We start from the raw sequence: 25282 nt of genomic DNA, 5'->3' as shown, positions 1-25282 counted from the left end.
ATCAAGTCAGCACTAGAGATATAAAACCATCACATTTAATGTACTTTTTACAGCTTTTGAATGAACTCTTTGTTAGGAATTATTACTAAATAGAATAGGCCGTTTGTGAATGTTCTATGCATGCGTATGTGGCAGGCAAGTTAGGCAGTATCTTCTGATAGTATAAATGTCAAAAAGTGTTTTCAGCTTATTTTCTTTCTCCCCACCCCTTCAACCCCCGCCACAGAATTTAAGAAATGAAGAGCAAGTGGCTATAATTCAGGCCAGCACTGTGCTGTCCCTGGCAGAAAAGGTAATAAATCATACTAACATTCAAATCATCCCAGTGTCTGGCTTAACACTTGGGGTTGAAGGACAATCTCTGTGCACATGATTTTGCATTATTGAATACCTAATAAATATTTTATTCTTCAGGGTGATATAACCCAGATAGAATGAGAACACACAAAAGAAGAGTCTACACACTGATTTAGGGTGGGTGGATAATTCTTGCTTTGAAGTCTCTTAAAAATATAATTCTGTAAAAATGCAAAACCTGGATTACATTACTTAAGCCATCCTTACCAAGCTGGGAAACCAATAAAGAAGGGTTTTGTTAAGTGGTAAATTGGAGCATGGCTCTGTCTGTGGGCTTTTCCTTGGGTGTGTACCTACCAGTTATTCCAACTGATTCTGTAACTTGTGGTGGCTCCCTGCACCTTCATTTAGAAAGCCCAACCTGGGGACTGTCAGAAGAGCAACACTGCGCGTTCTCTCACCCCCTTGTGTCTAAACCTGGTAAATGCAAGAGAGAGAAGAAAGGAAAGAGCCAAGTGAAGAAACCTGGTAACTGGCTGTATTCAGGGCACCTTGAGAATCAGCACATAGTTGACGGTCATGTGTACATGGCTGGGTAAAGTAAGAACTTATGTACTATAAGTTCCTTGAGATGCTTTCTTAATTTCTAAATGCATAAAAAAGCATGTTGTAAATTAAATGAAACCATGAGCAAGCATTCACCTTGCTCCAGTCTGAAATGAGGCAATTCTACTGGTCAAATGACCCAGTTAAGTTACTCAAACAAAACAATGACATTTAAAAAAATGGCAGAGGGAGAGGGAAGAATTGCTATGAAATAAAAAGTTACTTAAGAAATATTGAAATGGTCGTTTTTTGCATCCTGATTCAAGCAAACCAAGTGTGAAACCAAGGACATTTTGCTGACAGCTGGGGAAATTTTAATATGGACCAGGTATCAGATGACAAAAGGAATTAATATTAATTTTGCAAAGTGTGGAAATGGCCTTGTGGTTATGTTATTTCTTAAAAGACCTTAAGTGTTAGGGACACATACTGAAGTATTTCATGTGAAATATCTGGGATTTGCTCTTTTAAAAACTTCCACCCTTCACAATTTAATAACAGACCTTATCACTTTCCCTTTCCTCTTGTGATCAAATTAATAGCACCACATTTTCCCTAACATAGGTCTAGAATCCAGAATTTGGCAAGAGGGCCCCCTTGGAACTGGCCCTTACCTATTTCTCCAGCACCCCACTTCCTTCCTTGGTCACCAACCAAGGTCCAGCCATGCACAGATCCTTTGGGGGCTCCAGTCTCCTCTCTCCTCTCTTCTCTCTCCTCTCGCTCTCTGTCTCTCTATCACTCTATCTCTGTCTCTGTCTCTATCTACCTCTACATATTTTCATCCCTTGGTCCTTTACACTGTTCCTTTTGTCTAGATTTTCTCTTCTTCCCTTTCTAGCTTTGTCTGGCTAAATCTTAATCATTAGACCCTCCCATACATGGGGAAGGCTTCCTATTCGCCCAAGCCCAGTTAGGTCTTCTCACTCTGTGTTCCCACAGTGACCTGTGCTTCTGCTACCATGGCTTTTAGCAACTGTAATACAACCACACTTTTTTTTTTTTTTTTTCTGTAGTTCACTAGACTCTACGCTCCACGAGGGCAACTCTGGAATCTGTTTTTCACTCTTTGTTTTCCTAGTTTTTCACACCAGAACATCTCATCCAGTTGGAGTCATGAAGGGCTATGATTCTTTATTGCAAGCGTTCCCTCAAGCTTCCTACTAAAAGCAGAAAGTACCCTATAGCACGTAGGAACTGTTCTAGTAAAGCTTTGACGTATTAGTTCGTGCCTCCACTTACCTCCTTTGCAAAACAGGTGTGAGGGGTTCGGATTAAACAATCAAGGGGTGATGCCTATGCGCTTAGCACTGTGATTGAAAGTGAGGAATCAGCTGAATAAGACACAAGCTTGTCCTTAAAATGCTCATGGTCTGTGCAATTGCCTTTTGTGCAAATCTTTGCAATTCATAAGCTAAAGTCACCGCCTCCCCCCATGTTTGGGATTCACAGATAAACATTTCTACCTCCAAGTAATTGTAAATATCATCTTGAACTTCCTGAGACCACACATTTGAATTATCTCTCTACCATCTGAGAGTGTGACCTTTAGCCAGAGGTTGAGCCTAGACAAATTTCCAACAAGGAAATCCTATTGTGACTTCGTATTAAAAATAATAAGAGCAGTGACCTTATGTGAGGACATGTTACGGGCCAGGGACTATGCTAAATACTGTCTGTGCACTATCTCATTGCTCCCCACAACCACCCTATATTCATCCACTATTTTCATTTTATCTGTGAGAAGACTGTGGCCTGGGCTTTTCATTCCTCATCCTGCATCATCCATGTAGTCAGAGTCAGGAGCCAACATACAAATCTATAGCTAAAGCCCATGACCGGACTACTTCACTTCACGGTTCTCTTAAAAACATAGTGTGGGATTTCCCTGGTAGCACGGTGGTTAAGACTCCGCATTCCCAATGCAGGGGGCCAGGGTTCGATCCCTGGTCAGGGAACTAGATCCCACATGCATGCCGCAACTAAGGAGCCCACGAGCCACAAGTAAGAAGCCCGCCTGCTGCAACTAAGACCCAGCGCAACCAAATAAGTAAATATTAAAAAAAAAAAAAACATGGTACACAAGAGAATTTGTTTCTCAATGGTAAATGGCAGCAAGCAAGAGGAAGCATTTTAATAAAGCTTGATGGTACACAATTGCAATATGAGGGTGTTTACAAGAAACCCATGACTTTGGACTGAAATTTGTTTCATGAGGGAAGCCATGTGTACGTACAAGAGCTGAGAGATTAGCACCTCTCCAGTCTCCACGGCCTTTTTTCTTTCCCCATGTTCCTTACAGCCAAGGGGCTGTTGGATATGGTGGCCCCTTGTGAATACCAAGCCTTTAGTATATAGAAAAATGCTCAGTACACCACATAATTTATCACAAACAAACTAAGAAGAAATAGTTGGTAGTGAGGCAAATTTCTAACAGTGTGGAAGTACAAAAATGAATGTTAACCAAAAACAAGAATGTATTGGTTACCTAGTACGTGCAGTACACTGTCAGTAGGACCTTAGGTTTATTACATCCTTTAATCTTCACATTATTATTAATCCCATTTCACAGATAAGAAAGTTGAGGCTTAGAGAAACCAGGTAACATTTCAAGGCCACATAGCCATGAAAAGCTAGGATTGGGATTAGACCCAAGGTAGTCGGCCTCTAGGACCCACACACTTAATTATTTGCCCAATTGCCTCCCTGAGGGATAAGTTTATGGTTAACTTGATGGAGACCCATTATAACAATTTATTCTCTGAAACCATATATGTGGTAGGCTCACAGTATATTATTCAAAGTCTAAATTCATTCAGGGTGTTGATCTGCGCTAATATCAACACCATCTAACAGAATGATATATTCTAAGTGTTAGGAAAGATAAGTTCTTTCTGTGTGATTTAAAATTTGTCTCCACTCGACAAAAATGATTCCTCAACATTTAGCTGTAATCAGTGTCATATACTGAAAAAAATGCCATTTCTCCAGATTCACCTGGCCTTCTTTCTTTCATCATGCTCCCTCCAATCATGGAGAATTAGACATACCTTCTGCTTGGAACTTGCCCCTCCCCTTTGCTTAGTCATCTCTGACTCATTCCTTACACCCAGTGCAACTGTCATTTCCAATAAAGCCTCCCATGGTGTCCAATGAGGGCAAAACATGTGTTGGTCTTATTCACCATCACAGCCCTAGTACCTAGCACATTGCCTCACACATGGTAGATATCAATGAAGGCTTTCGTTGAATGAAGAATGAATGAATGAGTGGAAATTTATAAACTTGTTTCTGAGCTAAGAGTTAAAATGTACCAAGTTTTCACTCCAATTCTTAGTCTGCTTCCTGAGATATAAGGGGAAGAGACACTAAGCAGCTCAGGAGGCAGCACCATTTACACCATATCAAGCAATCATGTCAAACACTTGTGTCTGGTTTACCCCTTAGTGGATCCAGCAAATTGAAGGAGCAGAGGCTGCCCTGCACCAGAAAATGATGGAATTGGAAAGTGACATGGTGAGTAAAAATGAGATGTCAGAAAACAAAAGAAAAATTGACAAGACAAATGGAAAACAACTGTTTTCTAGCAGTTTTATCTGGCACGGATGGAAGTTTGTAGCCTTGCCATTATTTTGTGTATAGACTGTGAAACAGAATGCCCAGAAGTACCCCACAATTTCAAGTTATAGCCTCCAGAAATATCATGTTGTAATTTTGTAGTATTTCCAGAACTAATGCTGAAGAAAATCCAGTTAGGTGTTTTCTTTCTTAGGCTAAATAATTTTTCCACCAAATTGACAGAAATGATGGGTGTAACTTTGGTATTAAAAATCCCCAAGCCACCTCACTCCCATTAAGATGGCTACTATCAAAAAAACCCAACAAAAATCAGAAAATAACAAGTGATGATGAAGATGTGGAGAAACTGGAACCCTGTGCAGTGTTGGTGGGAATGTAAATTGGTGCAGCTGCTATGGAAAACCGTATGGTTAGTGGTTGCTCAAAAAATTCAAAATAGAATTTCCATATGATACAGCAACACCACTTCTGGGAGTACACCCAAAATAACTGAAAGCAGGCTCTTGAAGAGAGATTTGTACACCTGTGTTCAAAGAGATTTGTACACCTGTGTTCAAATTTTAAAATAAAATTTATTTTAAATTGTGGTTAAAAAACCATACAGCATGCAATTTGCCATCCTAAATTATTTATTTATTTAGGACACACCAGGGTCCAAGTTCCCTGACCAGGGATCAAACCCATGCCCCCTGCAGTGAGAGCACAGAGTCCTAACCACTGGACCACCAGGGAAGTCCCCCATGACTCTTCTTAAAGCAGATGCCCACCCCCAACCCCCTGCCTCCACCACCCCTTCGTAAGTCTTAGCGAGACAGGCAGATGGATAAATTGGTCTGTTAGTTGGTATGTGGATGGAGCAGTATGTGTGGTTAACTTTGTGCCCACTCTCTAAATTATCTTTGTGTTTGCTAATGATACACCGATGAGTTTGAATAAATTGTTTTTTATTATACAACTTTGCTCTATTACATTTCATGACATTCTTACAAAAATATACTATCCCAGTATATTTACACAGATATATTTATTAGCATCTATAGCATTTATCTTGTCAGAAGTCTACCCTTAGGGACTTACCTGGCGGTCCAGTGGTTAAGACTCCATGCTTCCACAGCAGGGGGCATGTGTTCGATCCCTGGTCGGGGAAATAAGATCCCACATGTCGTGCAGTGAGGCCAAAAAACAAACCAACAAACAAACAAACAAAAATCTATCCTTAATGACATACTCTTAAATTGGTATAGAAATCCTTTAAGACATTCCATGTGGATTGTTTGTTATATATTTTTTCTTCTTTCCATTGATTTGTACATTCCCTGTGTGAAACTATAAAAGTTGAACTATTTCCCTAAAAGACAAAATCTGTGACCCTACAAATACTAGTGATTTGTCTTACAGTGGAATTAGAGAAAACGCTAATCAATACAATATATATATCACTTTCTCATTAACTAAGCTGACTCTATCTATTAATGTCGCCCTTTTTTCTAGGAACAATTCTGCAAAATCAAAGGCTATCTGGAAGAAGAACTAGACTACAGGAAACAAGCTCTCGACCAAGCATATATGGTAGGTACAACAAGCATTGGAGACACTCCGAGTGTTTACGATTACATGCTCTGGAGTAAAGCATCCTGTGTAATTTGTCATGTCATGTATTTGAATAGACCACAACGTGCAGCTCATTTATTCAGAGTTTTCCAGTTCTCATTCTAGAACAAATATATCTCTAGTTCTTTGCTGTTACAATACTCTTATAATAGTTAATAAATATTTCATTATACTTGATTTTTTAAAAAATTGAATTGTGTTGTTAAATAATATTTAAATAAACAACAGATTGGATGGCAATGTAGATTAAAGAGAAATTTTATTAAATCAAATCTGATTGTTGGGGAGCCTAGTCTAGGGGTAGAATAATGATGTATTTAATGTGATACATATTTTTAATTCATTTATTTCTGACAACAACCTTAAGAGGTATAGGGAATATTATTATTTATATATTACATATGAGAAAATGAAGGCTTAGAGAGAGAAAGAACTTGGCCCAGCTTGGTACACAAGTAGGTAGTGTTTAGATCTGACTCCAGACATTGTGGCCTTAACTACCGTCATCCAGCCACAGTAAGAATATATGGGTATGTATAAAATGGATAACTAATAAGAACCTCCTGTATAAAAAAATAAATAAAATTTAAAAAAATTTTAAAAATGTATGGGGAAATGGGCTGTGCCTTTTTCGCTCCTCCAAAAGATTGTGCTGAAGGAGGAGCACATTTGATCCACCCCCCGAACCAAATTCATAAAGCATCATTCCTAATATTGGACTACAGCTTGCACTTCTTCTCTCCGTGTGGACACCACCCTGCCCCCCACCGTAATACACTGTAATGACTCAAGAGAAAAAGAGGAACATTTTGAGGAGTTGCTAGTAGAGGTTTTTATAATGCTTTCCTGGAAGCAGCCTGAGTCACTTTTGGGAAAAGAGTGAAGCACTTAGCCCCTGCTTATAACAAAGATGAATTAGTACTCCCCACCCAAGATGAATAAGAGATTCTGAGCACTGATGATGGGGAAAGGAGAGGATGAGTATTGGCCGCTGATTAGAGAATAAAGAAGGAGGTAATTTTTCCCTCCCTTCCTATCCTTTTAGCCTTGCCTTCTCTACCTACACACGGTAAGATTAAACTGCATGTGTGTGTGTTCCAGGACTGAAGACTCATTCAGATAATTATTAATATATTTAACTTTTAAGAGATGAGACCTGCTTAGTCCAGGACAGGAGCCTGGAGAACATCCCTCACCAGGGCGTGTCCTTTCACCTATGTCAGAGTCACAGGGGATAAGATGATAGATTTTGGAAACTGTATCTGAAGCATGTGAAAGAAAAGAAAACTGGGGTATAAGAAGCAGTAGACTCTTCATCTAAAAAAGAAAAGCCTCAAGGAAGCATTTTATAGCTAGAGCAACTATAAATCTCAGAGTATTAAAAAACAGACCAACTCCAAAGACTCTAGGCTATATTTCTCAATTGTTATTTTTATAAGAAAAAAATGGAGACTATAAAGCCATCTTCAGAGGTGTGTCATGTGGAAGAGAGGTGGCATTGTGTGTGTGAAATACCTCCAATTTCAAGTATTTTACTCCAACTTGGACCACTTTTCAATGCTTATTTATAAAAATATGGCCACCACGATAGATGTCTTTAAATACCTGTCAAATGAAAGAGAGAACAAACTTATTTTCAGCTACATTTGAGAATAGAAGGATATACAGTTATTATAACAAAGTAAGGACTTGCTAAAAATGAAAAGTATGTGACATGGACAGGATCACAAGAAAAAGAACAAACTCTCCATCATCGGAGTAGTTCACGTATTGGCTAGATGATCCTTATGGCATCTTATAAAGGGGATCATCAAAAGGATATTTAAGGTGGAGAAGCTTTTTTTTTTTTTTAATTATTTATTTTTGGCTGAGTTGGGTCTTCATTGCTGCACGCGGGCTTTCTCTAGTTGTGGCGAGTGGGGGGCTACTCTTCGTTGCGGTGCGCAGGCTTCTTTTTTTATATATAAATTTATTTTATTTACTTATTTTTGGCTGTGTTGGGTCTACATTGCTGCGTGCGGGCTTTCTCTAGTTGTGGCGAGCGGGGGCTATTCTTCGTTGCGGTGCGCGGGCTTCTCATTGCGGTGGCTTCTCTTGTTGTGGAGCACAGGCTCTAAGCAAGCAGGCTTCAGTAGTTGTGGCACACGGGCTCAGTAGTTGTGGCTCGTGGGCTCTAGAGCACAGGCTCAGTAGATGTGGCGCATGGGCTTAGTTGCTCTGTGGCATGTGGGACCTTCCCGGACCAGGGCTCGAACCCGTGTCCCCTGCACTGGCAGGCAGATTCTTAACCACTGCGCCACCAGGGAAGTCCCAGTGTGTGGGCTTCTCATGGCAGTGGCTTCTCTTGTTGCGGAGCACAGGCTCTGGGAGTGCGGGCTTCAGTAGTTGTGGTGCACAGGGTCAGTAGTTGTGGTGCGCAGGCTCCAGAGCTCAGGCTCAGTAGCTGTGGCGCACGGGCTTAGTTGCTCTTCGGCACGTGGGATCTTCCCAGACCAGGGATCAAACCCTTGTCCCCTGCACTGACAGACAGATTCTTAACCACTGCACCATCAGGATAGTCCCTAAGCTGGATAAGCTTTGAAATTTATTTTGTTGCTAGGATCCTGTGAGACTAAAATAATACATCCCTCCACATGTACACACATGTGTACATTCACACACCACACGTAAGATGCTAAATTCCAAGGTTTTCTAATTCCATTTGCCAGAGAATCCAGGAACTAGAAGCGACTTTGTACAATGCTCTGCAGCAAGAAACTGTTATCAAATTTGGTGAATTATTAACTGAAAAACAGCAAGAGGAGCTGAGGACAGCAGTGGAAAAGTTACGGCGGCAGATGCTGAGGAAGAGCAGAGAGTACGACTGTCAGATTCTACAGGAGAGAATGGAGCTCTTACAGCAAGCCCATCAGGTGAGGATGTAGTCACTACATCTGTGTTGGGTGGTACTAAGAAAATGGGACCAAGTGCTCGGTACATAGTGTTGACTATAAGTATGGAGAAGCCTGGGAGCTAGAAGCTATTTTCAAAGAGTAAAATAAGTAACTGTTGTTTTCCACCTACACTCAGAAACAGGACCATGGTTTTATAATGAATTAATCTGAAGAGAGTTGGCACTTCAGAAGCACTGTGTCATGCTACTGTTTTTGCGACTACTTTGTCATGAAACACCCCTTGAATCTCATGGAGCCTGATTATGTCCCTTATGCTGGGAAGGGACTCTCTGGGACTCAGTCCAGGACACAGATAATGCTTCCCCGCTGTTACTCATCCCAGTCCATAACCTAGCCTGATCAAATAATCCGAAGAGGGTAAAAGGGAACAAGGACCTTTCTCTTTATTCCCAGAATAAACAGCAACAGCAACAAGGCATGGAAGCTGCCTCTTACTTACTGGCCTGTGCTATAGGTCAGGAGCTAAACTAAGGGCTCTACTTCTATTGTTTCATTTAATCTTGGCAATAGCCCACTACTGTAAGTATTCTCATTATCCCAGCTTAAGAGATCATGATACTGAAGAAAAGAGTGCTTAGGTGATTGGCCCAAGATGACAGATAGTAAGCAACAGAGCCAGAATTACACCCCAGATCGGCCTGACTCCAAGGCCAGTGCACATAAACATGGCACTGTGCTGTCTTCTACAGCTTGAATCATCTATAATTTATATGATTTATCTAGACCGGCAAGGCTCAAAATAAACACCCAATATTAACTTATAGCCAAAATTCTTAATTCCAACTATTTGTTCATGTCACAGATTGACAGGCAAAGACTAGGGTCCTGGTCAAAAAGCAGATTCTGAAATAATTCCAGAATTGAAAGTTCCAAGCTAGGGTATTCGGTACTCATAAGCTGAAATGAGCAACTGGTACGAAATCCAGATGGGCTCTACGGGAGGTAAGAATCACGTGGTCATTAGAGATCAAGGTGAGTAGAAAAGGAACAGGGGTGATTTTTTGTGGATCTTTACAGGCTAACAAATTACCCAAGTTAACAGGGAACTCTGAAGCCATTTTGTCCCAGAGATGATAAACACATGCATGTTTGTTTCACTGGTTCTTGAGATTCCATCATAAAGGTTTGGATTTTGACTCTGAAGAGAGTTTTAAAGCTTTCAATAATAGACTGTGCGGTATCATTGCATTAATGCAGGCATTCTTCCCTTCTATAAGGGAATGAACATGTCCTCTGCATAAATTTCTCAGGCTGCAATAGCATTTAATTAATTTCAGCAAAGAAGGAGGTGTGTCATAGAACCGCAGAAGTGTTTATTTTTAAGATGGACAAGTAGTTATCTAAATTTTTTTATGATTAAAGCCTTGTCAATGCTTTTGTGTCTCTTCAGTCAGCTAAGGTACTTCACTCCCAAAAGAGATGGTCCTGTTTGTTTTGTTTTAAGTTACCCAGTCTGAACTGTTAAGTACATTATATATCTAAGCCTCAGAGAGTTTCATTGACATTTTCTGTCTCCCAACCAGATATTCATTAGAATATGCCTTTCCAGTTATTTCTTACTTTCCTTTCAATCAGTAGCTTTGATTTGAGAGAATTATTCCAGAAAGCATTGGCCAGGATTTGTCATATATAAGTTTATAATGCAGTCTAAATTCTAGAGCATATCACTAACCACTCATTAGACATTTCTGTTTGAATGTTTTAGAGTGAACTCAAATGAAACATACCTAAACACACATTCTTATCCTTATTTCTCCCTTCTCTCCCCATCTGCCTGTCTTGGTTAGTAGAGCTACCATATGTCAAAGCACTCAAGCTGAAAACCCTGGGGTCTCCCCTGTCCTTCTCCCCTTTTCTGATGTCATATTCTTTCTCAAAAGCCTCCATGACCCCAATTTCCGGTTGAGTCTAGTCGTGCTATCTCCAGGTCCTTCAGTAGCTGGCTACTCCTCCCCTAAAACCCAGATTTGAGACAATCTTCATAGCTTACCTTTCTCTCTGTTCATGCAGAACTCTTCCCGTACCCCTTAGGCCATGATTTCCCACCTCCAAGCCTTTGTTTTCCTGATTGCTCACCCCAAAATGTCTTTCAGAGTCTGCTGCACTTATCCAAATCTTCCCATTTTTCAGTTTAGATCCAGCTCTTCAGAATGCTCTCCCTGATGAACACAATGAACTACATACTACTGAAAAAATCGACATTCCATACCCTTTTCATACACTCATTCAGAACCATTTATTGAGGGCCTGCTTGTGCTGGGTGCTGGGAATGTGATGGTGGAGAAAGACATAAAGGTCATTGTTCTCATGTATCCTACCGATGAAGAGGGAAAAAGCAACAGCGCAAATGAGCAATAGCCAGGGCAATTTCAGAGAGTGGCAATAAGTGCTCTGAAGATGTGTGCATGTGTGTGTGAGAGAGAGAGAGAGAGGGAGGGAGGGAGGGAGAGGGAGAGAATGAGAGTGAGTTTGGGAGTAGGATTAGCCACTCTAGACTGGCTGATCAGAGCAGGCCTCTCTGAAAATGTCGAAATCCCAAGAAATCAGCCACGCAAAGATTTTGGCGAGGTGTCCCAGAAGTTAGGGTCAGCAGGGGCTAAGTCTCTATCATGGGAATGTTTGGAATATTTAAAGAGCAGAGAGAAGGCCAGTATGGCAGGGGCACATGGAGCCAAGGGAAGGTGGTTATGAGATGAATCTGGAGAGGTGAGACAGGCCAAGGTCATGCTGGGCCTTGAAGGAGTTTGCGTTTTATTCTGAGAGCAACTTGGCTAACTGTCCCTCTCCCTCTTCCTCGCCCCCTTAAAACTCAAGGACTGCCGTGATCATTTCACACTCTAAGAGTTCACACTGGCTGCTATAGGTGGATGTAGGATGCACAAGATTAGAAGCAGGAAGAGCCGGCAGTAACCTTTCACACAGTCATGATGGGGGACTTGGTGTACTTAGTAGCAGTAGAGACCAAAAGTCGTAGAAAAGGGATCTATTTTGGACTCCATAGAGTTTACTGTGAGACTGGATGGCAGGCTGGCAAGCAGATGGGACGGAAAAAGACATAAAGCCCGCAGCACACAGTGGAGCTTACCTAACTCATTGAATAAATATGTATACGCAGCTGCTTTGTGCTAAACACTGTACTGGGTATTAGAGGTTGGCGATGAGGTTGTGCATAGCTTCGCCATTGTTTACTTTTTCTGCTTAATCTGTTTGTCCCTGTGTTTTACATTTTTTCTCCCCATCTGGATGTGATAGTTCTTTGAGATCAGGAACTAATTGATGCCTTGCCTGTATTCTCCATCACATCCAGCACAGTCCTGAACATGTGAGAAGGTGCCCAACAAGCACAGGCTTGGTGGCTGCATAGATGCCGTAGTAATCTCATGATTTTGTAGTGCTTGCCTCTACATCCAGCAGACATAAGAAGGAAGTTCTGGCACACTCAAGGTAGAAACAGCTAGCAAATTTATCCTTTCACTGTGTAGCTTTGGAGCGTAAGCCGCACTATGGAAATACAAGCACACACATCACACACATTTATCATTCACTGTCACACACATCAGCATTCATTGTCACATAATTTCATGGTCCTTCTGACAAAACACACCCTCCTCTCCTGCACAGACCTCACCCTCTTTCCTTTAAAGCAGGATTTCCCAGTCTCTGCACTACTGACATTTTGGGCCTGATGATTCTTTATGGGGGGGTGGAGACTGATCTGTGGATTTCCCAGTCTCTGCATTACTGACATTTTGGGCCTGATGATTCTTTATGGGGGGGGTGGGGGGTGGAGACTGATCTGTGTACTGCAGGATGTTTAGCAGCATCTTTGGCCTCTACCCCTTAGGTGCTAGTTGCACCCCTTCCCCCAGTTGTGACCAGTGATCACATGTGATTCAAAACTGTCCAGAAATTAGATAGTGGTGATGGTTGCACAACTTTGTGAATATACTAAAACCACTGAATATTACACTTTAAAATAAACTAACTCACTTTTTTAAATGTCCAGACACTGCCAGATGTCATCTGGGGTGCAAAATCACCCCCAGTTGAGAACCACTTTAGAGAGAGGAAGATATGATTTCCAAGTTCAACTGTTCTTTGTTCTAGCTTCCCTTTTGTCTCCCCACATTGCATTGTAAAACCTCTCCTTCTATATTATCACGTTGTTTAGCTTCCACTGTTTTCTTCTTAAACTCCAGTTCTCCATTTTCTAATTATTCCCAAAAGAGGCATTAAATTACAAGCTTGCCCTGTGTAACCCTGTACCATGAACATACAAGGCCTTTAGATTGCCAGAAGGAAATTTGAAGACTCTTTTCACTTATAAATTAGTCTATGTAATGTCAATTTCAAATCTGTGCTATTTAAATTACTGGAATTTTGTTATAGTTTACAGGTAATTTCAAAGACAGTTCTGGAACTTTTTTGTCTTCAGGATTACTTGTGTTATTCTTGTTATGTTTGGGTTTTTTTTTCCCCTAGTTTATCAGTTCCTTCTTTTGAATTTTTTTGAAGTGGAATCGCTACCTTGTTTTGTGAAAATTGGTCAGTCCTGTTTCGTGAGGAAATTCCACCCTGAAACAGATTTGAAATAAGGTTGGAAAAAAAAAAAGGTAGAACAGAAACTGTTGGGATAGTTGCATTTGTGTGAGCCAGTTTTAGCCATTTTTTAATGAGGTAATAAACAACCAAAAACCTTAATCAAATGGTTTACAACAAAATTTGTTTCTTGCTCTCTAGTTCTGGGACATACAGCTGTCTCTACAAGGATGTGGCTTTCCCACATCTCACTCCCACTCACGTTCCACTGGCCAAAACAGGTCTCCTGACCAAGCCCAAGGACAGTGGGGTGAGAATCATGCCTCTCTCACAGGGAAGGGGTCTTCAGGGATAGATTGACCCAGAAGAGAAAGGGATGGCAAATATTTTTAAAATATAATCAGTGAAAATGATTTTCACTGTGAGTACAGGTAATTTTTGAAACATGCAATAACCCACTGGGTATAGAAAAACGTATATGTGACATTTCCAGATGTTATGTTTTTATAGAAAGTTCTGTGTTTTAGGTTGGTGAATGATCTTCTTGTTTAACTTAACAGACTGAAAAGCTTCTTTTTCCCATCCCTTTCTTTTTCAGAGAATTCGTGACTTAGAAGATAAAACAGACATCCAGAAAAGACAGATAAAGGACTTAGAAGAAAAGGTACATGTGAAGTTCAATATGTATTTCAATCTTTATTTTTTAGATCAGACAATAATATTGTTTTCACTCACCGTGTTTTCTTTCTTCTCAGCTATTGTGTATCTTGTGTAGGCAGGTATAGTTACAGCAAACGTAAACTCTGCCTGTAGTCAGGCACCAGGATTCTAGCAAAGCTTCTGCCTTCAGTTACATTTTTGCCTTTTGTGTTGATTCCTGTCCTTTTCTATCAGTGTTTTCTTTCCTCAGTTTTCCCTGTCCCATCTTCACTTCTTTGCCAAAAGTTTCTTCTGAGTTTTGTTACTCTACGTTCCTCTTCCTTTTAAAAATCCTTTTAGTCCCTTTTTAAAAAAGTCTTTCCCATTATTCATAAAAAGCCCTTCCTCCTTGTGCTGCAATTTCACCTCAATAATACATTCAGAAATTTAGATTGACACATGAAAACTATGCCCTCATGTCACTTCCCCAGTGGTCTGAGAGAGGAACTGCTTCTTCCAAGTCAGCCAACACTTTTGGCAGGGGTGGGGGTGAGGTAAAGAGGGCATTTGGAAATGTGTGTGTTCTGGGAGAAGGGAGAGGGCTAGCGCAGGGATGCTCCTTAGCTGCAGTGAGTTCAACAGTCTTGCATAACAAAGAATTATCCTGCCTACGATGCCAGGGGCGCCCTGCCAAGGAACACAGCAGGGATGGCAAGAGGTGTTCTATGGAGTTCCAGTCTCATTGACTGGAAGTAGCAGCCTGAATCCCTGTGTTGCGAAAAAGCATGGTTGTTTTGCAGTATCTCATGGTCACCCAAGAAGCAAATAGCAAACCACCTGCCATTTCTGAGATAGTGATTAGAATTTGGTTCATTCCAAATGGCTTTTATCGTTGCCCTTATGTGAGCTCAAAGGCCACTGGTAGGGTCCAGTAGCCAAACAATCAGCCACCTAGATTCTTATGTAGTCTGGGTCTTCATGTACTTATTTGAGCTTGGGTAAGTGACTTTACCCACTGTGTCTAAGCCATATCTATTCAATAGGGATGGTAACACTCACCCTCACCTCCTCTCATGGGTTCCATGAGGAAAAAAATGAGGTCACTTACATGAAAATTAGGAAATACTAAAAAAGTATAAGTCAAATTAAAGTATATTTTTTAAAATTTCCAAATGTAAAGTTACATATCTTATACAAAATTTTAAATTTGAATTTGCCTCTTTTCCAAACTGTGCTATTTAGTTCTTCAGGGTAAGAGTGTAGTAAACGAAAAGCTGCATCTAATTTCCCAGTGTTTGGCAGAAAGACCCATAGAAAGCAGGGGTTGTCCACAGTTTCCCTGGCTGTCAAAGGACACACCTGCTATCTTCCATTTTCCACGTATTTAAATGGCTACCCTTGGTCCTAGTCAGTCTCTCTGCTAATTTGTAAACAGTCCTGGGGTGGCTCAAGGAGGAAGCTGCCAGCTCTTCCCCAGAAACTTCGTTCAGTTCAGTCCCCACTTAACTGAGGAAAAACAAACAAATAAAGGAATTTTCTAACATCTAGTCAGGTCACCACCCTAGCCAAATTAAATGTGAACTTTTCATTTTACAGGCCTGAGCTTCCTAAATATTTATGATAATAGGTTAATGTACTTAACAGAAAATGACGATTATTTAGCTATCAAAGCAGCATATTCCATATGTAGTACTAAACTAAGCCACTTCAAAAACAATCCAGTTGGTTTTTGATTAGAGGTTAGAATGACAGATGAGGTTTATAAAGTACCTTCTATTCACTTGACCTCAATTCTACTCATCCACAAGCATAGTGAAAAGGCTAAAGATCACTTATGTCAGCGATAGTCTTCATTCTTTCCCCTGGAGTACTTGAACACCTTCTCAGGGTACATACAGTATTCCTTCTTTGTTCCTAATTCCCATGCACACAGTGAGTATAAATCAGGTGATAAAAACAAACATAGCAAAATTGCTTCCCACGTGCCGCTCTTCACCATCCAAGGCACTTCCACATTCATCATCTCATTTGATGATGAATTATCATCATTCATTATAATTATTAGTATAATAAATAATAATTATTATAATTAATTATAATTATCCTGAGAAACATACCACAGATATTATGTTCCCCTTTTATACAGATAATAAAACAAAGGCTCAGAGACATTAAACAACTTTCCCCAAATCATATAACCAGTCTATGGCAAATCAAGACCAGAGGTCAGGTATCCGACCCTAAGTGCCACAGCCTGCCTACCACATAGCATGGAATTTAGACTCTCATTGTAAATCAAGTGATGGGCGTCCCCTCATGCCCAGAGAGGTAGCTCTGACACCTGACCTTCTCATGGGAATAGTGGAAGCCTTCCATTCCTCTCCTCCATCCACTCCTGTTCCATGTGCCATCCTATTACTATCCATCTTCAAGGAATGGAAAAAAAAAAAAGGACAGAGTTTCTGCTTTTCATAGTACTAGACCAGTCACTAATACATGGCTCTTCACACCATGTCTATAACTTGTTCATGCAATTTTGCCACAGGGAAGCAAGAGCCTTATAAGTATGGCATTAAAGGAAATGTGCAAATAATATGCCCAATATGAGACTGCCATACAGGACCCTATTCAAAAATGTCATGACCAACAGAAGGCTCCTGAAGTGTGATAACAAGGCAAAAGACTTCATGACTCTGTAAATCACCGAGGAAATCAGTATTCGAAAAAACGGATCTGACCTATGACATTTTATAGTTTGTATACAGTTGGTTTTCTACCAGTGCTACACAAGCATGTTTTCCATCCAAGTATCTGCTTCTCTGGTGAAGGTTCTTGGTGAAGAGAGAAATGTCGGACTCCATTTAACTTCTATGAGTCAAATAAGGAGAAATCTATCTCAGAAGCATGACAGCCTGGAGTGGCAGCATCCATTCACTGTGTGTAGTTACCTCTGATGAATAAGCATAGTTCATACCAGTAGGAGGACCACATATCCTCACTCAACCAGGACAGACCCAGGTTATACCTGTTGCCCTGACGTAATTACTAATACAATTCCATTTCCCTCTGAGGAGTGCCCCACTGTGGATAAGTGATCATATGTTTACCCTACAGATTAATACCTTAGTCCTAAAACCTAACACGTTCATCAAATAACGATAGCATTGAGTGATTGTGTACACTTTGATCATTTTTAATTTTTTAAATTACCCTCTCACACATTAAAAATAGAGACAATAACATGTAATAGAGTAGGACTTGGAAGGTCTAACCTCTAGGCTTCACTATACCATCAGATTATAGGCAATTAGACTATTGATTAACTGCTCTGTGCTTATTTTTCTTACTTATAAAATTAGGAGCTTAGGCCGATGACCTGTTAAGACCCTCTCAGAGTTCTAAAATGTATCAGTCGATGTTAGTTGAACACCAGTTATTCATTGCATTGCTTTACCAGTGGATAAATAACAGGTATGGTTTTTTGAAATAAAAGGTGTTTGGTGTATATATGAGAAATGGTCAGATTTGAGCAAAGTGGAAAAGCTGAGGTTTTGTACGACCTGAATGGCAGTACAGAAATTCAGATTTACATAATCTTCTTCTTTTTCTTCTGCAGTTTCTGTTTCTATTCTTGTTCTTCTCTCTTGCCTTTATTCTATGGCCTTGATGTCAAGGTGCCTCTTACAGGTAAGATTCCATTTAATTCTCAAAATGTGCTTCTAAGAGGTATTTGATAAGAAGGATGCTGCATATAGTTACTATGCCCATGTTTTTTTTAAAAAAATACACTGGGTATTTAAATGCCATAAACTGAGAAATAGATCCAATCCATTTGGGTGATTATTAAAGAAATGAAGCGACCATGAAGCATGATGGAAATCAAGAACTTTTTTCTAGCTAACTGTCTTGCTTTGGGAAGTCATCATGTCTGTGGATCTGTGAATTCTCATTGTAGCCCCTCATTACACTGAAAGAGTCGTTTCTGTATCTGCAAAGTAAAAAAAAATGAGTATGTTTTTAGTCTCTCTTCCAGGTTGAAAATTCTGCTTCTGTAAATCTAACAAGTTAAAAATGACTGATTTTTTTAACCCTTTCTCCCAGTCCCTCTTCATCAGGACTCAGGAAAAAAGACTGTTTAGGGAAATTGGATCTTGTTTTAAAATAAGATAGTTTTCAATGTCAATTTAGAAAAAAATGAAGACTCACTATTATTATATTATCAAGTCAATTTCTTATGAATACAAGTATAAATCATCTTAGACAGTGATTCCCAATGCTATTAAAAATACAGATTCCAAAGCCTTACCTCCGATTTAATGAAGCAGATTACTAGACGTGGGGATGAGACAGAGGGTGAGAGAGGTGGAGAGTAAAGATTGATCTATATTTTTAACAAGCATACCAGGTGATTCTGATGTCTGCCCAGGTACAGAAACCACAAACCTTAACACCATTATTTAAAAATAAACAAGGGCTAGCTGCTATTCTAAATCTGTTTACCATGGTGTGTGTCCACCTTGATTATCCTATTAAGTTATATTATGCAGGGATCTTTCGTGGACCTCACGTTACTTAACATTTTCTATAACAAGTTGAAAAATGGAAGAGAGACACTTTCTCTCTCTGTGGGTATCAACTCTGTTACCTGGATGTGAAACAGAAAAGCAAAAGTACTTTAACATGACCTGATACAAGGAAAGAGTGAAGCAGATATCCCCAGAAAGTTGTATCCTCATATACCCAACTCCCTGGCTTTATTCCTTCCTCCAAAAGATTTTCTTTTCAGACTGAAAATTATCCTCTGTCTGACAAGAAGGGTGGTAACCTTGCAGCACATAAAGAAGAGGACTTAGTTTCTTAAACTGAATGAGAATATCTAAAGAGAAATAGGTGAGATTCTCTAGGAAAGGATCAAAATGGCCAGAGCATGAGAAAACAAACAGCCCTCCCATCCCCCAAATAGCAGTCAATCAATCAATCAATCAATGAGGCAAATAAAGTTCATTGAGACACAAGTACTACATGGTAGCGTAGGGAAGAAAAATCAAACTTATACATAAATACTAGCTAGGAAATGAGTAGGCTTGAACATTAATATCAATAATGACTAACAATTACATGCTAGGTGCTGTTCTAAGCAATAGATACATTAATCCTCACAAAACCCCCTAGAAAGTAGGTGTTGCTTTTATTTCTTTTTTTAAAAGTTGGAGAAACTACAGCATGTGATTCTCCCAAGACCATATAGCTACAGTGGGCAGGACTAGGGTTTGTACCCAGACAGGCTCACGCCAGAGTCCACTTTTAACACCATTCTGCCTCACAGATGAAAGAGGGCCTTTCTCTCACATTTTGAGCATTATTTACATTCATATATATCAGCAATCACAGGGGTCCTGTCTACAATCTGTGTACTACTACATAGCTCTTGGGTTTTGAAATTGCAATGTGCTCATCTCCATACCTTTTCCAATTGTTTGTAACTCCTCGAGGGATATACAAAATTTGATTTGCTTTTCCTCCAGAGGCGTGCGTGGTTGACACTTAGGAATGGTCAAATCAAAAAATGCAATTATAATTAATAATAATAATATAGCAAATTAATGTGGCAGTGAATCTGGGTAGTAAAAATATGTAGAGGAAAAAGGCTGAGTAGAGTGTACAGCTTTGAAGTTAACTCTAGTGTTAAGTTTGAATCCTGCCATATACTAGCTATGTCATGGTAGGTTTAGACCAAGATTAGGTTTCCTATTCCATAAAATGGTTATAATTATATTAACTCCAGCATGGCATTATGTTGAAAGAATTAAATAAGATTATACATATAAAGGATTTGCCACATTGACTGGCACATGGTTCAGTAATCAGCAACTCTTAGCTATTATAAAAAAGAAAAAAAAAGTTGGCTGTCACATTTACTGAGTTTGCAAATATACAAGTTTGAAAATAAAACCTCTAAGTACTGCCGAGTAGTTTACTACCTAAACCAAAAGGAGTAGTTACCTTTTCATCTCTTCTTTTCCGAGAATAATCTGGATTTCAATAATACAAGGGAATAAAACGTTACTGGAAAGTGATTAATGCTACTTATATGTCCAAAGCAGGCAAGAGAGAGGTAGGAGGAAGTAAGGAAGAAAAGTGCTTTCTTATTGGCGGGTAGTAAGAGCATGCTGCAAATAACCACAAAAATATTTTTCCTATTAAATTAAAGATTTATATTCTGCTCTAAACCTAAGACTAACTTAAATTGTATATAAAGATAGCCTCCTTAAAATGAAATGACTTATGCTTCTTTCCTTGTAGCAATTACCTAAGTCATTCTTGTCAGTGATGAACTAGAAGCTGCTGAAGGCTCCTGACTCCTTACTGCTTTCAGTGGTTGCTGACTAAATAACTCCGTTCACGCGTCATCGTGGGACTTTTACCTTAAGTAGGGGAACCCCACGTAGTTTCAGGAGATACCATCTGCTCATGCATTCATTTTTTTCCTTCCAGTTTTATTGTGATATTTTTGACATACAACACTGTATAAGTTGAAGGTACACAGCAGAATGATGTGACTTACATACATCGTGAAATGATTATCACAGTAAATTTAGTGAGCATCTACAGAATTAAAGAAATAGAAAAAAATTTTTTTCTTGTGATGAGAACTCTTAGAATTTACTCTCAACAACTTTTATATATAATATACAATCACATTAATTATATTTATCATGTTGTACATAATATCCCTAGAACTTATTTATCTTATAACTGGAAGTTTGTACCTTTTGATTGTGCATCCAGTACCTCTTCCCCCTACCCCTCGCCCCTACTAATCACAAATCTGATCCCTTTTTCTATGAGTTTCTTTGCTTGTTTTTGAAGTATAATTGACCTATAACATTATGTTAGTTCCTGTTACACAACATAGTGATTCGATATTTCTGTACATTTCAAAATGACCATCACAGTAAGTCTAGTTACAAGCTGCCATACAAAGATACTACAACTTATTGACTATATTCCCCACATTGTACATTTCATACCCAAGGCTCGTTTATGTTGCAACTGGAAGTTTGTACCTCTTAATCTCCTTCATGTATTTCTTTCCTCCAAGTATTCTGTATTTTTATTCTAATAAATAGTGTACCACTAATTCTTCCATGTTAGACACTTACACAGGAAGGCAAAGGAAACAAGAAAATGAGAGGACTGCAGAAATAGCTATCACCAGGTTAGTTGTTACATCCAGGTTACAATGACCATTGAAAATCCTCCTCTTCTGAGGAGGGATGGATTAGTGAAGAACAAAACAGAACCAGCTTTGTTCATTTTGAAGTTGGGAAGACCAGACAGAGAACAGGTGAGCGTGATTCTTCATCCACATATTCTAGTTCATTTTTAATGATACTTCTCTGGTGTCAACCATGAATTTTTGAACTTGATAGCTCAATATTTTCGCTTCCTGTCTAGTAACATAAACCATGTTAAAAGGCACATAATATTGCGTTGTTGTTCTGATCCCAAAAAAACTTAACAATAAATGCTGTATTATAAAAACAGCCACAGCTGATTAGTTACAAATTCTCCATTAAAATATACGAATGTTTATTTCTTATTACATTTACATTTTTTTCAATCCCTCTTCCCACTAATGCCTATAGGTAACATGTGGAAAACAAATGGCAATTGACCAATATCTACAATATACGTTGTTTAAAATCGGAGAATTTTGCTCCTTGTTCTTTTATATTGGTAAAAGAAGTCCATTTGATGCAGCATTATATGCTAGCTAATCAGCCCTTCCTTTATGTAAACATATCCATTAGCCTTTATCTAGTCGTATTAAAATTGTTTCCCTATCCGTCTCACACATTAGACTGTTAGTATAGCATAGGGTAGGGCCTATGCTGTATTCATCTTTGTATCTTCAGTGTCTACAACAGTGCCTTATATTTACTTAGGTGCTGAATAAATTTTAAATTGACAGATGGACTGAAGGGCAGATGTATGAATGAATAACTAGCTGGGTAAATGAAGGTGAAAGCAGATTTGTGACCTGTTAGATCAGGGCCCTGGATAGCATAGTAATGTAACACCAAGAAAACTATCCAGTTTGTTCTTTATATGTCGTTTGGAGAATAACTTAAAGAATGAGTGAACAGAGGAAAGAATACATAAATACATTCTCCCCCAGCTCCGCAGGGGTGATATCTTACTTATTGGAGTCAGTGCTTCTCCTCAGACACTCTCATAACTCACTCTTCATACAGCAGCCCGAATGAGTTTTAGGAAACACCAATCTAATCATGCCCCCTTCCTGGGAAAACATCACCATTAGGATCAAATCACGGTTCCTTAATGTGGCCAAAAAAGCCCTGTCTGATCTAACTACAGACTAACTGAGGCCTCGTGTTGTTCCAGGATTTCCCTTGATGAGCTATACTCCCTTCTGCCTACCACAGAGGTCTGCCCATTCAGCCCTTGTGTGCAGAGTAGAGTCAGTTCTCTATGTCCACAGGTTCCGCATTCTTGGATTAAACCAACTGTGGATGGAAAATACTCGGAAAAAAAAATTCCAGAAAGTTCCAAAAAAGCAAAACTTGAGTTTGCTGCATGCAGGCAACTATTTACATAGCATTTCCATTGTATTAGGTATTGTAAGTAATCTCGAGGTGACTTAGAGTATATGGGAGAATGTGCATAGGTTATACGCAAATACCACACCACTTTATATAAGGGACTTGAGCATCCTTGGATTTTGGTGGGAGGTCCTGGAACCAATCCCTCATGGACACGGAGGAACAACTATACTTTCTGTGCTGCTTTATCTAGTGAACACCTTCTCACTCATCCTTCAGATCTCAGCTCACTTGTGATTCCCTCAGGGAAGTCTTCCTAGATTTCACTCCCAGTCAAATGTTATACGCATTTGGAGTTTTGGGTTTTGTTTTGTTTTGTTTTTTAATTACTGCCTCTCGCCTTCCTTGCATATAAAGTTCATGAGGGCAAAGACCATAGATGTTTTCTTTACTCTTGTATCTCAAATACCTAGACAGTGTCTAGCACATAGTTGACAATCAATAAATGCATTTTTAACGATAGTAATGATACTATAATAAGGAAGAGGACATCCTGTTTTGCAGTTGAAAAAGTACATTCCATGTCCATTATTTTATGTAATACTTACAACAGTTCTGGAAAATAGATACTATTATACCCCTCCAAACATTAATTTCCTAACTAAAAATTAGCAAGTAATAGCATCTACTATTTTTCTGAGAATTAAGTAATATTATATAAGTAAAGTAACCAATATAGTACCTAGCCCATAGAAAGGATCATTAAAAGCCAAGTTCCTAGGACACACCAAGCGTTCTGTTTTAGATCATGCATTCTGAGACATGCTTCCCTCTACCTGGACCACATTTCCAACAGCACCATCAACTAGTTAATGTCCATTTGTCCTTCCCATCTCATTGTAAAATTACGGACTCAGGGAAGCCTTCCTTGATCCTCTAGCTTCAGTTAAGTTTCATTCAATATTTTTATCTTCTTTACTAGGATTCTCAAGGACCAATTATCTAACAATCCTCCATACCAGTTTCCTCATCTATAAAATGGAAGTAAGAATAACAGCTACCATTTATTGAATACTGTACGATAAGTTGTATATAAGGGTTGATAGATTGAAAAGTATTGGGAATGGCCCTTAGGGTCCCGGATGGTACAGTATAACTGGTTAGATGGTGGTACCCTTTACCATGAAAAGCATATGTGGAAGTCAGGAATAGGGCGTGATTGCTGTTCATGAGTTTTGGCTATTTGTCATAACCAGAGAACAGGAGTTAGCTACAGTTTGTTAATCAATGCGCCTCTAAGTACGTGGTCCATAAAGGATCTGAACCAACTTCTAACAGTTAGAAGACTCTAAAGAACAGTGAACATAAGTAGCCTATCCATTGATCTCGGCACATATTTGCTAAGTTTCTCCTGTGAACCGAGCAATGCAGCAGGTACTTGGATACTGGAGTCAGAGGTCAGAAATGACATCACTGTATTCATCAACTTAGAGTCTGGTGGCATGTCATAAACTCTCAGAAGGGATGACTGCAGTCACTGTTTTACAGAGGAGGAAACTAAAGCTCAGCGCTGTAGAGCAATACATTCAAAAGAATCCCTGAGGTTTTGTAATATCCAGAAGGGCCTTCTGAATCAAAGATGGATTTGTATTTTATACAGTTTTAGTTATAGCATACTGACCTTTAGGTCATTGAAAATGGGTCATGTGTGGTGACGCACTGGATACTACTTCAGTTATTCATAATGCCAGTTTGAATAAACCTGGCTTTGCTGTAGAAATCATAGTTCCTTTTATAGATACTCAATTTGCAGAAATTTAACATTCTGGGAGACTGCCTATAAATCCATTTGTTTTTTAAAACCAACATGGTTTTACTCAAATGATGGGCTTTACTTCAGTTGTGACGGGGAGAAATGGTGCGTATGTGCTTTGAAACAGAATTTAGGATTTATCTCTGAGGTTATATATATAAATTGAAAATTTGCAAGTAGAAGACTTTTATGTTACATATTTATTTTATATATAAAAACACACTGGGTGTGTGTGTGTATGTATATACATATATATTTATAGAGAGAGCGTGCACACGCACACAGACACACACACACCTTAAAGCATCTTTTATACACATTCAGATTAGTTCTCTTCTTTACCAGGGATTATGGGAATCTTATAGCTGTAACGAGTTGTTTGGGGCTCTCATCTCAGTGGGATGTAAGTCTGAGTGCAATCTATTTTTTTTTAAATAAATTTATTTATTTATTTTTGGCTGCGTTGGGTCTTCGTTGCTGCGTGTGGGCTTTCTCTAGTTGCGGTGAGCGGGGGCTACTCTTCGTTGCGGTGCACGGGCTTCTCACTACGGTGGCTTCTCTTCGTTGCGAAGCACGGGCCCTAGGCTCGTGGGCTTCAGTAGTTGCAGCACATGGGCTCAGTAGTTGTGGCTCGCACCCTCTAGAGCGCAGGCTCAGTAGTTGTGGCGCACGGGCTT

At 39.4% G+C, this 25282-nt stretch overlaps 1 protein-coding gene across 4 annotated transcripts in view; it reads left to right on the top strand.

Annotated features, from left to right (window-relative positions):
* Positions 1-25282, top strand: part of JAKMIP2 (janus kinase and microtubule interacting protein 2) — a 174809-nt gene that overhangs the window by 138797 nt on the left and 10730 nt on the right. For 3 of the 4 annotated variants that reach the window (XM_079915716.1, XM_079915714.1, XM_079915715.1), the window contains 5 exons: positions 227-292; positions 4351-4419; positions 5974-6051; positions 8802-9005; positions 14185-14250. In XM_079915716.1, the coding sequence (XP_079771842.1) occupies positions 227-292; positions 4351-4419; positions 5974-6051; positions 8802-9005; positions 14185-14250 (483 nt within the window). Of the gene's footprint in view, positions 1-226; positions 293-414; positions 475-4350; positions 4420-5973; positions 6052-8801; positions 9006-14184; positions 14251-25282 lie in introns of those variants that run through there. The other variant, XM_079915717.1, reaches the window with a different exon arrangement.

This window comes from Stenella coeruleoalba (genome assembly GCF_951394435.1).
Source record: "Stenella coeruleoalba genome assembly, chromosome: 3".
Lineage (NCBI taxonomy): Eukaryota > Metazoa > Chordata > Mammalia > Artiodactyla > Delphinidae > Stenella > Stenella coeruleoalba.
This window is presented reverse-complemented; position numbering and strand designations above follow the sequence as displayed.